At 37.7% G+C, this 14,267-nt stretch overlaps 1 protein-coding gene across 1 annotated transcript; it reads left to right on the top strand.

The window, feature by feature from the left end:
• The first annotated feature begins 10,960 nt into the window (after nt 1-10,960).
• LOC145765283 (uncharacterized) lies at nt 10,961-12,658 on the top strand. The gene has a single exon (XM_082577085.1). It carries the CDS (start codon nt 11,024-11,026, stop codon nt 12,059-12,061), a length of 1,038 nt encoding a protein of 345 aa, XP_082433211.1. The 5' UTR covers nt 10,961-11,023; the 3' UTR covers nt 12,062-12,658.
• The last annotated feature ends 1,609 nt before the right edge of the window (nt 12,659-14,267 follow it).

Here is a 14,267-nt window from a genome sequence, read left to right as displayed (position 1 = left end):
AATTTTGAAAGGGGGAGTTTTACGGCCGGCGGGCGAAGCCCGACAGCGTTTTCGCCTAAAACGACACCCAGTGGCGGGGGGTCCTCCCCCAGAAAATTTTGAAAAATTACTTCGAATTTGGTGCATTCTGAGAGCATTTTCAACAAAAATGTGGGTATGAATATTCCTGTAAAATGGTGCTGTCAGGTGGCATAGCAAAAGGATAAGATCATGTTTTCTTCGGCATTTTTCGGAAATAAAGCTAGACGTTTTCATGATATCCCAGTATGGTTTTAGTTTAGACTTTATCCATTTCTTTCTCACTATAATAGGCTTACAGAACACTATGCTACATTGGCATACCTGGGGTGGGGTAGGTGGATTGGGCCATGTATTTCGTATTGGCTTAGTCTATATTATTAATTGCTTTGACAGAGCAATGCAAAACATATTAAATGGCTTAATCTACGTCGTTAACTACTAAAACATTTTTTAAAGGGGGGGGGGGGGGGGCATGGCCCAATGGCCCCCCCCTGCGTACGCTAGTGGGCACTCTTCTCGTTTTTTGCTTTGAAAGAGAAAAAGAAAAAAATGCCTATATAGTGACGTCATGACCGGTCAAATAGTGTTTTAGATTCAAAGACCGGCGCCGGTCAAATAGCCACTGCCATCTATTTAATACAATTCATACGTACACAAATACATTTCAGTTATTTTTGAAGTACGATCAGGATCAGACTCCAATTTGTCTCTTTGTCCATGAGTTTCAAACCTTGTTTATAATTTTGAATCGTAGTTTCAAATCTTTTTACCTGTCAAACCCTATAGCAAAATTAAGCCTCTAAAAAGTCTCTACAAGTTTGCAGAACTGCCAGGATTAAGCCCTGCAAGAAGCTTTCCCAGTGCGAGGACAAAGATTCAATCAATCAACTATGGTATAAGAGACGACTAACTCTTTAACAGAGCATAGTACCGTAGTAACAACAATTTTTGGAGCTGGTATATACAAGTCCCTCTCCCCCCCCCATACAAAGTCCCTCCCCCCCCCCCCCCCCCCGGCAACTCATGACAAAGAGAAATTGACCAAAACATGTGGATTGAAGTGTGTGAACAGTAAAGCAAAGGTAAAGTAGCTTCACCCTATATGTTTGGTTGAGTCCTGTCTTTGTCGTGAGTTACCAAGGGGGGGACTTGTATACCAGCTCCCAATTTTTATGCAAAGTAACCTGGGCTGTTTCAGTGAAATCAACATATAAACGGTTAAACCTACACTCCATGTGATTTTTTGTGGCAAGTGCTGTTTAGTAATAGTTCAGGTGTCAAAATCCTTCATTTCTCTTTATTCCTTTCAGTCGGAGACAACTGGCAACTGACAAGCGTACGGTACTGCGTAAACAAAGATTTCCTCACGTGATATGACATCACGACTCAGTGATTCAGGAGCTTTCTTAAAATAAAATTCCGAAGAGAAAATGCATTTCCGTATAACTTGTTTAAGGTCTTTTGACTATGAAGTCTCTACTTTTCACACGTATTTAAAAAAAAGAAGAATTACAAAACTAAAAATTTTCAAATTCTTATAAGCTAGTCATCACAATAAGCGTTTATGGTCTTCCACAAGCATCCTGATTCCTGATTATGAATATTTAAGTCAGTTTGTTTGTTTGGCGCTGTTGAAACAAACAAATTGAATATTACCAGAGATGCTTTAATCTTCGAGATATTATTTATATGACCAATCGCCTCACAAGTTATTTAAAGGTGCATTTAAGTTTTTTAGACATAAACAATTTATCTCCCGATAGCTCAATTGGTCCGCCCCGATAGCTCAATTGGTTAGCGCGTCACTTCTGGAACGAAGAAGCTTCAAGATCAAGCGGCGCTGGTTCGACTCTCGGGGTGTGCGCTTGAGCAACGCACGTTAAGGACTGCTCTCCATTCAGCGGCATCTAATGGATGGAATAGTTCACCGGCAACAAGACTTCAACAATCGGAAACTTCACTCTGTCAATCTCGGTGACCGGGCCTGCGTCAGTGATTCAAAGCCTCTACAAGTAGGCTATGCGAAACTGCCAGGATTAAGCTCTGCAAGAAGCTTTCCCAGTCCGAGGATAAAGATTCAATCAATCAATCTGAAGGAGATGCAATACCAAGCTTTAAGCTTTAATTAGACGTAAGAGCGTTGAGAATTTGTTTGTTTGTTTATCTTTATCCTGCATTGCGGGAAAGCGGACTTGAGCGGTATGCATCGGTGTAGGCTACGTGTACGCCTTCCGACGTACACCTGACCCACGCTGCAGCCGACGGCAATGTCTGTTTCCGGTTGTCTACTTTACTTATGACTTAAATTTGATACTACCCATTACTCGAAATCGATCACTGGGTAGTTATCGTAAAGTTTCTTGCCCAGAGAAACAACAGCAAGTGCGGGTGGCTGGAGTTGAACATGCAGGCTCTCGACTGCGAGCCCAACGCGCTATCTTGAAGCTAGTTACAGTAAATTAAAGAATTCAATTGACTGGCAAAAGCAGCGGTTGAGAATTATATGACAAGAACTAGTGGTGCGGTAGGCTACTGATGAGAGAGAGAGAGAGAGAAACCTTTTATTTCGTCTGTTGCGACAATAGTACGGTACAATTATAAACAATACGAATAAAATAGTACCATAGCTATCTAAATACCACAACAGACAGGAAGCAGCGAAAGACTATATCAGTCATCGAGTCAGCTGCTTCCCAGCTCTTAATGTGACAAATGTCAAGCATCGGCAAATTACGTTGAAACAAGATAGGCTGATGTTCAGTAATATTAATGAAAGAAAAAAAAAATCATGTGCTGCTGCGATCCTTAAGTGAAGTCCTGTGGTTTTATTCAAATATAAACTTTATTCCGGGTGATTAAAAATAGGAAAAACTTTTGAAATCAATAAACTCTTGTAGCAAGGGCGTTTAAACTTCAGTGCAACCAAGAAAAGTTCAAGCCAATAAATAGTTCAAGGCTACGAGTAAAAACATTTTCAGTAACAGTATTACAATACAAAAATAATCACAATTTAAAAAAAAGGTATAGCCTAGGCCTATTGTTCTGTCATAAAAGAAATGGCTGAGTGACTCTCAGTGGTACCTGTTAGGCTGCATGAAACTAGCGCAATGTGACCATATAATTTGACAAACAAATTGAATAGAATGTAAATGAGAAATAATTGAGTGTAACCGAATAACACAATAGGTCAATAATGTTTTCTTCAGACGAAATTTAACAAAAATCAAATCCAGACGACGTATCATTACAAAGTTTGAGCCCAAAATAACAATTTATGACAGTTTTTGTCACTTTTCCACTGACATAAAGCAACAAAATTTAAATTCAATTAAAAAAATCAAACACTTCGCATTGAAATAAAAGCAAGAAAAAAAAAAGCATTTTTGTCGATTTAGGCTAAGTGCGATTGATCCAAACTTGTCTGGCAGCCCTTCTTAAAAACTGACTAGGCTTGATTGCTGGCCAACGTTCGATTTTTATGTCAAAAACTAAGTAAATTATCATTAAAAACTCTTGCGCTGGTTTAATTAAATTGATTTATACCGATACAAAACACACTAATCCAGAAAAGTTTAAAAAACAACTGAATTTAAAACAAAAAATTTTAGGACAAACTTTGAACCGATTTGATAATGGGCAGCAAACAAGATGTTACACAATAGAATGTAAAACAATTAATCCACATGGCTTACTAATGGTTGTTTGATAAATTTTCTACCGTACTGTACTTCAATTGCTTCACTGGATAATAATTTACTTTCCTCATTCCTATTCTTTCAAAGCTGAGGCTGGCGAGTCAATTGCTTGTTTGTTACATGCGACAACCGCAGACTTGGATTCTTGATATGGGTTTCTTTGAATTGTTCTGTCTTTGCGAATTCTTTATTGATTTCGAAAATTTTTGGACTGAAATGACCACAATTAAATTCCTTTCTAAATTTGACTAAAATTTGCTATTCTCCAGGCCTAAGTTTTTCTTTAATCCAATTTATATATTTAGACCTGGAGAGCAAAATCTTTGCTGCTTACTTTGTAAAAGCGCGGGAAAAAGGGGAATGATGACACGTGTCTATCGCTGAGTTCTTGCTACACTCGACTGCCGAGAAACAGTAAATTAGTCAGTTAATTCCGTTCTTCTCTGCCCGTTCGCTTTTCTTCCACAAATATCTTTTTGCACTAGCTATAGCCTAACTCAGCGTGGTCCAACTACAGGCCCGCGGGCCGCATGCAGCCCGCGGATAAAATTTTTGCGGCCCGCGAGCTTTCACAGTATTGATTTAATTTGTATTTACGTTACAGAAAGTAATTTTAATTAGAACAAGTATAGCATTTGGACAAAAAGTGTCAAAAATTTAATTCAAAGTTGTAGACAGCAGGGCCTATACTGTTTCAACCTATCAGGTCTCGTCAGTACAATTCAATTCAATTCAATTTATTTTTCTTTGTCAGAATGCAAAAGAAATGATATTGTGAAAAAGAAATACAGTAACAAAACTAACAAAAGGAAAAGGTGGCAAAACCTTAATGGTTTAAGACGTGCATGAAAGGATCTAATATTGCGGTATATGCATCAATAAATATAGTTAAGCACGGCCACCAAACCTGATACTTTAAAATAAGTTGATGAATTAGTTAAGAATCAGTCGCCTCCTCGTTCTTGGAACAACTGGAGCGCCAATTCTTAAAGCAATGAGAACACGACTGAACCCAACATCACAGAAACAAACTAATATACACAGTTACACACACATATTGAAATTACGTAACGGACTATCAAAACAAGGACTATTTACAGATTTCATACAGAAATGAAGTGTTCGCAGCAACGATATTAAGTAGCCTATATATTGCAGAACAAATACATAATATGGCAGCTCATTATCAAGATAAAATAGTTAAAAAAGCTTTGTTTTTTAAATTAATTTCCTGCGCATGTAAGAGCATAAGAAACATGATGATATAGCAGCGTGTTTTTGGTATTTCTAATAGGAGTTGAATCATCTTTTATAGCGTCAATGAGGGATGGAGTGTTTTTGGTATCGCTAATGAGAGGTGGAGATTCTTTGGTAGTGCCGATGAAGGATGTAGTGTCTGAGTTGTTTCAAGCATGTTTTCCAAACCAACCTAAATAATAATCTTACGAAAAGTCAAGCGATCCTCTGAACGAACATAACAGCTTATATTAATCAGGGAGTAGTTAGATGCAAGCTGGTAGTAACATAGTGATATATTCTTATCTGGCAAATATTAAATTATACAAAATGGTATAGTAGCTTATTCATGGAAGAGTAAAGATAGTAGGCTAATCATCATCCTTATCCGGTCGGGTGTAATATATAAGATATACGTATAGTAAGATATGTTAATGTATAATATAGTAATATATGATATGTAGGATAAATTTAAAACTGGGCTTCTTAAAGGCTGATATGTACCTAGTGTTAAAGGCTGATAGGCTATGTACCTTATGTAGGGGAGATGTGTCACCATCGGGTCATTTTTCACATATTTGTTATTTTCTGGCCATACAAAGGTCATGCGTCCTTCTTTTTTGGCATAACAGTAGGTCACATACCCTGGTATATTCAGCCAGAAAAGTTTCTTAATTTTCCAACTACTAACTGCCGAAAATTAAGTTTTAAATGATAATAAAAAGTGCCCCGTTGGTCAAACCCCTATACGACCAACGGGCCACTGCTATTCGACCAACGGGTCACTTCTACATGGCAAAAAGCTGATGCACTGGAGCATATTTTGGACTATTTAATGCATGAACAACATACAAACAACACAACAACATAAGCAATAAGCACTAGAAACATGTTTTTATTATGAAATTTCATTTCATATTTTCATATTCAATTTCATAATATGAGCTTCAAGTGTTTTTGGTGTTTATTTTATTCCTTTTAAATCTCATATTTTTTTAAAGTTGCAGAAACCTTTAAGATATCAGACAGGCGTTTTGTAGATGCCACGGGTGTTCTGTTGGTGCAGTAGTTTTCTCACTATCCATTGATTTATTCTTTAACATAACGAGCGAACGTTGTTCGTGGTAGCCTATATATATCATATTTTTTCGCCGACTTTCGAACAAAAATATTTTGTTTCAAAACATCTTCGACAGCTTTGTTAAGATTTTCCGAACTAAACAACTTTGTTTTATTGGTAGTTGTTTTAATTTCTGACATCTTTAGTCTGAATACATAAAGGAAGACATTGTTGAACAATTAGCTAGTGACCCAATGGTCGAACAAGTGGGTGGTCCGTTGGTCACATACATGATAGTTCTTGGATTTTATGGCCTAGTTTAATGATGGATAAAATTTAAACATTTAACTCATTGCAATTTCATTAATCAATGAATAAGCAATCAGCAAACAAAAAACAGTCGTGAAAGAATAAACCGATGGGTGAAAAAAATTGCAGAAGAAAAATGTTCAAATTTTACTTTCTACCTTGTAAACCATACTTTCCTTCATAACAATAAGAAAAAAAATCACAGCAGAGATATAAATACAATATAAATACCTGTGATCAGAGATATAAATAAATGTATTTATATCTCTGATCACAGGTCCCCGCAAGGAAGATTTCCAAAACCAAAAAGGTTAATCTCGATACCACAATAACATTTTTCGTGCTTCCAACTTTTATTTTAAGAAATAGAACGGTGGTCCATTGGTCGTACCCTGTCCGTTGGTGGAACATCTCCCCTACCTAAACTTCCTGTGCAATCTTGCTTTCCTTATAGACATGGCAATGCACATGAATGTGTTAAAACTAAATTTGCAGGGGCAAAATGAAACCTCAGAGTGCTTCTGGAAATTAGTCAGCAAGGATAGATTTCCCAAACTGAAAATTTTGCATTAAAAATGCACTCAATGTTTGGAAGCACATACATGTGTGAGAGTACATTTTCTAGAATGAAGTAAGTCAAGTCTAAAAACAGAAATCGAACGATAGACGAAACGCTGGAAGATAGTCTCCGACTTGTTATCCCTAGTGGCCGAGTGGTTAGCAGTGGCCGAGTAGTTAGCGCGTTGGGCTCGCAGTCGAGAGCCTGCATGTTCGACTCCAGCCACCCGCACTTGTTGTTGTTTCTCTGGGCAAGAAACTTTACGATAATTGCCTCTACCCAGTGATCAATTTCGAGTAATGGGTAGTACCAAATTTAAGTCATAAGTAGAGTAGACAACCGGAAACAGACATTACAGTCGGCTGCAGCGTGGGTCAGGTGTACGTCGGAAGGCGTACACCGATGCATAGCGCTCAAGTCCGCTTTCCCGCAATGCAGGATAAAGATAATAAAACAAAACAAACAAAACAAAGCTAACATTGAAATTGATGTAGAAACGATAGCAGGCCTATCAGAGAAACCTCGACCACAGGCATCTCACTGATAGAGCTTTGCAATAAATGTCAATTTGCTATTAATTTTAACAATTTCGATTACGCACTCACTATCATTTTATTGGAAATGGCCCGAAAGTTGTCACGTTTTTGTAAAGTGGCCCGTAAGTTAAAAGTAGTTAGACCACGGCCACGCTGGCCTAACTCATTTCTTTGGTAAAAAAAATACATTTTCGTTAATACCTCTTGGGAAAAAATCCACCCAAGTAAATACAGTATTATCCGGAAAAAGCCAACCTTAATTTGGTTTCGTTCCATTATAACCAAAACCGTAAAAAAAAGTCTGAAATTTGTCAAAACATTTGAGTTATTCCAGCACAATTTTTTTGTGAAAGTTTCTCTCACTTGTGACATCTGGCAACTTTGTATCGTGTGACTGAAGAAATTCCTCCTGTTTGTCACAGTTTGTGTCCCGACAACTTGAGAAACTGTTCAGTGTTCAGTGAAGGATATTTACCTGCGACGATTTTTTAGTGCTTTGCTTTCTATACTATGTTTGATGGGATAGTTTTCAATTAACACAGTTTTTTTTTGTCAGTGCACAAAAGATTACATTCAACAAACTGGATACTCTTGTTTTATAACACCCGTCAACCGGGGTGACTTTGATCAGACTGTTTTAGCTTTGTAATCGCCAATTTGAGTAATTGGACTTCGCTCAAGTACTTCAGACCACATCCTTGGAATTTGAGCGAAGTCCAGTTACTCAAATTGGCGATTACAAAGCTAAGACAGTGTCTGATCAAAGTCACCCCGGTTGACGAGTACGGTACCGGTAGGCTACTGTTGTTGCCAGTGGCGCCGCCAGACCTTCAACATTGAGGGGGCAAAATATTACTGCACGACAGTGATATTGCTTAATACGTAATCTTGTTTTGTACTGGTATTGTCTGCTTTGCAGTGGCGTATCCAGGAATTTTGAAAGGGCGGGGGGTTTGACAGCCGACTGGCGAAGCCCAACAGCATGTTCGTCTAAGACAACACCAAGCGGCGGGGGGTCCTCCCCCAGAAAAATTTGAAAAAATTTATTTGAATTTGGTGCATTTTAAGAGCATTTTCAACAAAAATGTGGGTATGAGTATGAATATTCCTGTAAAATGGTGCTGTCCGGTGGCACAGCAAAAGAATAAGATCATGTTTTCTTCGGCATTTTTCTGAAATAAAGCTAAGGCTCTATGTTTTCTTGTTGCTAATTCCTGGCTAAGATATTTGAATGTTTGGTATGGGCAAAACTCTCTCCTTTAATGCAGTTTTGTTTAAAATTAGTCAAACTTTGTTTTAGAGACATAAAGAGACTGAAAGCATCATTCTCAATATTGTAACGTCACTCTAGTGTTGGGCGATATTGAAAAAAACAAAACGATACGATATTTGAAAAAATACTTGATATTTCGATATTTTTGTACTAATTAAGAAAAGAGTTTCGAAATTAGAGTCGGCAATTGCCGACGCAGATGCATGAATGGCGCATTAGCGTCGGCAATAAAAATGCCGAGGCCACAAGAGCGCTTGTAAAGTTAGGGTTAGACATTCCTCCCAGTCGTTATGCCACAGCCATAGACTTGCTCCTTTGTCAACACCCTGATGGAGCTCTGCGAAAGAGGCGTGTGGAAGTGGATGGGTATCAAAGCACGAAAGCGGCAAAACGCGGACGCTTCATCGCGAACAACAAAGACAGTGTAGATTTACAGCCAAGCGATGAGCCTCTTGATATGTTCGATTCCAGTGATGACACGACAACCTTATCCTCTGATACAGCATCTGATGATTCCGGTTCTGACATCTAGTTATTCATCAAACAGACTTTGTGTTGCTCGCAGTATCCCAACTGTGCCAAAATTCTGTTAGTCCATACCTAAATCAAGGCAATCTTCTCGCAGGGAGCGATTAATTTGTTTCCGGTACTTGGTTGAGCAATTAACGTTATTTTATGATAATTCAACTTCGCTAGATGTGGAATTAATGTAAAACAAACATAAATTTCTTATTGGGCATTGTTGTTACGCAATATAACCACGAGACCAGCCGGGAAAATTAAATCGATTTGTGCTGACTCGAATGTTGAATCAACCCAAAATTAACTTACTTTTCCTCCCCGTGAGTTATTCAACGTGAATTACCATAACAGCGTGCGTATCGCATTGCTCGCTTTATCGCTACTTTTGATATTATTACATCACAACAAATCAAACAGTGCGGTCGTGATAGACTACTCCAGCATATTTTTCGCTTCTCGTTTTCCATGTTTGGTACAATTTTTTTCATAATAAACGTTCACAGCAATTGCCGAGGTAATATCAACTTTTGCCGTTTGGCTTCGGCAACGTTTTTGTAGGGGTTTGCAGTTACGAGTTATCGAACGATATTGAAATAAATATCGATATTGAAAAGATATCGTATCGAAAATTCGATATATCGCCCAACACTACGTCACACGCATGCCAAAGGGAGGTTGAAACCCCCAAAATCCCCCTTGGCTACACCACTGATTATATCCTTATTCAGAGATGTACGTAGTCTACGCCGCAAGTATGCGCCGTAGACTTTTTGTTTACACTAACGCTTGCGGCCACATTTTTTTGAATAGTTTGCGCTTGAGGCTACGCCGTAAAGTTTTCGCGGTTTTTTAGCGCATAGCGTCAACACATACTTTTTAATGTATTTTTTTCACTACAACACGCCAATACCTTCCAGCGCTGCAGTTGAAAGAATGTTTTCAATGGGAAAAGACATATTGGAACCAAAACACAGCAAAATGTCAGATGAACACTTTCAGATGCTTGTGTATCTTCGTGGAGATTCAAAATAAAACTTGTTTGTTTCGAGTGGTTTACACGTGTGAATGTTTGTCACCTAGCAAACAAAATTAGTTTACGCTAGTGTATGCGCTGACACCGCCAACTTTTTTTACAAGTTACGTTGACGCATACGGCGAATGGTTTTTCGAACGTTTGCGTTTACGCTGACGGCGTCAATATTTTTTGTATGCGCGTACAATCGTACATCTATATAATTTTTTTCGTGAGGAAATAAAAATGACTTTCCTAAGCTTGTTGTACAAGTTATTGCTGAGATTGTATGATTGGGCCCACAGTTTTGTTGCAAGGACAGATTGGTAATTGGTAGATTTCCACCTGGAAAACATGTCCCTCCAGATAGTTCAAGTATTTTATCAAGGAAAATACAAGATTTCACATGATAATACTGTAATATCCTGTTTGATGTTGTGAGCAATAGCCAAAATGTTGCTCAGATATCAAGTAACCGGATGCCTGATGTATAGGCAAATCTTTGTAGCAATATTTAAGATTTACTGACAATGTTATATGAAGTTGAAGATAATGAAGTTGACCGATATGAAGTTATAACCAGTTACATATTATATATATATATATTTAGTTATTGGTATGTATTCAGTTTTGATAAACAGTTTTTATGTAGTATATGTATTTATATGGTTTATCAACAATTCATTCTTTTGACCTGCGTTATTCTACAACATTGTCTTTTTCAGATAAACAAATAAACGTTTGCTTTAAAAAATCTTTATCCTGTAACAGTTTTAGAAACAACAATTTGGCTATCGACTATGGCGAACAACACTACACCAACATGTACTCTGTTTGATGGTGATGTTGTGAAATGTGATACTATCATAGCTTTAAAAAGGGTTACAGGATCTTTATCACTCATCGGATGCTTGTTTATGATTTTCACAATATGGTTGTTTCGCAAGTATAATGTCATGTCCCAAAGACTGATTCTATATTTAAGTATTGCGGCTTTGTTTGATGCAATTGGATATTTAATGGGGGACATAACACATGATGGTGCTACCTGCAACTTCGAAGCTTGGTGGATGACATATTTTGATTGGTCTGTACTTATGTGGGTGTCTTGCATTACATTCAATTTATACCAAAATGTAATAAAACAAAAGCGGACAGACAGCATGGAAAAACTTTTCCATTTCTTCAGTTGGATATTTCCACCATTGCTTTTAAGCCTTTTGCCATTGGCTGGTGATCATTATGGTCCTGCTGGGGCATGGTGCTGGATAGAGCACAAATCTGCTGTTTGGAGGTTTATGATTTGGTACGTTCCTCTCTTTATAGCAATCATAGTATTATTTACTGTTTACATCTACATCATAATATACTTGCAAAGACAACTTTCATCGTGGCATGGAAATTATAATCCAGACTCTGAAAGAAACAACTCTTTGGTTGAAGAAGATATTAAAGTGTTAAAAGCATATCCATTTGTCTATTTGTTTTTATCGATTTTTCCCCTCATTCTTCGTATTCATAATGCTGCTACAGCCGAAGGAGATGATGTTTATGCTCTGTGGGTTTTAACTGTGCTCACAGCTCCATTACAAGGCGCTGTCAATGCAGTGGTATTTGGTTTGGATCCTGAAACACGAAAAAAGTTAAATTGGAACCAAGTCCAACTGGCATGGGCCAGCAGGTTTGATTCTTCAACTATTCGAGAATATCCAACGTTACGAGAAGATGTATCATCTCATAACACCACGGAAAACTTTGTTTCGAGTTATGAGGAGACTGAGGTCACTCGGCGTCAGTTGTCAGTCGATGGAGTTGCATCATATTATTCAATTGACTAATATACTGTACTTATAACTATTCTGTGTTTGTTTTGTATGCAGCACTCAAATGTGATAGCAATGAAGCAGGTACTTTTTAAAACTTGCTTAGTTTAACAAATAGATGAACTAAAGGTAGATTTGCTACATGACTCACAATTGTCGCCCTCAACAAACCATCTTTCAAATTGAAAGCTTGCTAAGTGTTTGTTTTTGTAAAATTGTGAATGAAAATGAGACCTGTAAACAAAATGTTTTACAGCCTAAATCAAACTGTGTTTTTCACAAAGACACTTATGCTCTTTTTTGTTGTGTCGATACAGTATTTTTGTTTATAATATTCTACTATGCTATCTGATATTATATGTGTGTTGCTTCCCACTTTTTTTTATTATTTTGAAATGTGAAGTTTTATACTACTTCACAAGTCAATCAATCGTTGCATGTATTTGTGGATGTTGCATTAAGTTGATATCACAAAAACTTCAGATCTGTGTCGTTTTTATTCATTTGCCTATCATACTGCTATATCTTATTATTGGAGGTATTTTTGCAACAAAACAAACAGTCTGTATTGTCAACTTGTCAGCGAAATGTTTTGTTATAAATACATAGAATTGCCGGAAATTTAAGATGATGCTTAGTTAGTCCAACCTGTGAAGAAGAAGCGTTCTTCCCGGCCGTCAGCACAAGGCTGAGCACTCACTAGTACAGCGTGCAGCAGTTGCGATTCGCTAACCATAACGGTGTAGCTTTCACGCTAGCCATTCAGACCTCCAATAAACGATAAGTTTATTGGAGGTTCTATCCCTGGCATCATGTCCTACCCCTGGCACCTGCTGGTTTTGTTGCTCTTTTCTTTTCACAAAGATAAGAGTTAAACTGACTGGTAAAGCGGCGGTCGATTACCCAAGTGGCAAGAATACGGTGCGATACTGATGAGCCTAGCCTCATGGGCGAAACACGTGTCTGTCGCTGTCAATTCTTGCTACAAATCGGCTGCCCAAAAACTTATCAAGTTCAACCATTACATTGTAAAGATTGATGAAGTTTCATACTGGCATTTTTTCAAACCTCTGCCCTAGGGTGGTCCTTATTTTTCAATTTTGGAAAATTCAATGTCTGACCCTGCTAAAATGTGCTACTAGGCACAAAAACACTGTGCGTAAAATATTTTTAAAAAATCCTGATGTTTAGAGGTTGCCCATGCCCAAGACCAATGAAAAATCACCATACACTACCCCAATAGACGGAATGTTGTTCGGTTCATCATATTTAATTTACGCCATTATTTTTCGTAAATGAATTTCTAACAATGCTTTCTTATTTTTTAAACCAGGGGTGTGCAACGTGCGGCCCGCGAAGAAAAATTATGTGGCCCGCGAAGATGTGCCAATTTTGAATTGTGTGCGGCCCGCGAAACGTGTTTATAATTTAGTTTAGTCTGGTACGTGTGAACAATTCATTGTGGAGTGGATTATTGCAGATTTCGCACCTTCTGTTAACCATTTTAGAAGTCTCCCACCGGCCACCGCTAATCCATTGTATTTAATTATTTGGAACGTAAAAATGTATGGTCACATAAAAGGCATTATGAACAAAGTACGACTTTGGAAAGCTCACGTACAGACAGGAAATCTTTTCCACTTTCCAACTTTAAGAGACTATGGAATGCATCCTGAGAAGAAAACTGAATTTGCTGACCAACTTAAAAAATTGTTGTATGAATTTTTGGCTCGTTTCAAGGACTTCAAATCTCATGAACATTTGTTTGGTATATTTGCTTCGCCATTCAACACAGACATTAACAAAGCACCAGAAGATATAACTTGAACTGATTGATCTTCAAGAGAAAACGGATTTGAAAGCAAAGTATTTAGAAATGAATCTTGGCGATTTTTACCGAAAGCATTTCAACTAAGATGACTTTCCACATTTGAAAAATCATGGCTTCAAAAATGGCACTTTTTGGCTCAACGTATTTGTGCGAACATTTTTTTCTAAAACGGGCGTCATGAAATCTCCCTATTGATCGGTTCTGACAGACAAACACTTGGAAAATGGACTTCGAATTGCGATCATTAAAGTAAAGTATAGTAGCCTATCCATTAAAGTAAATTTGGAAAAAGCCGTCGGGAAAAGAAGCCAGCTGCAAACTTCTCACTGAGCTCGTTTAAAGACGGTGTGACAATAAATTTGAATAGCAGTTTTCTTCAGAAATGTATGC

Source organism: Aplidium turbinatum, chromosome 2, assembly GCF_918807975.1.
Source record: "Aplidium turbinatum chromosome 2, kaAplTurb1.1, whole genome shotgun sequence".
NCBI lineage: Eukaryota > Metazoa > Chordata > Ascidiacea > Aplousobranchia > Polyclinidae > Aplidium > Aplidium turbinatum.
The sequence above is the reverse complement of the archived record's forward strand: the minus strand, read 5'-3'. Positions and strand labels throughout refer to the sequence as shown.

Coding starts and splice junctions, on each gene's coding strand:
- LOC145765283 (XM_082577085.1), top strand. CDS start 11,024: ATGGCGAACAACACTACACCAACATGTACTCTGTTTGATGGTGATGTT.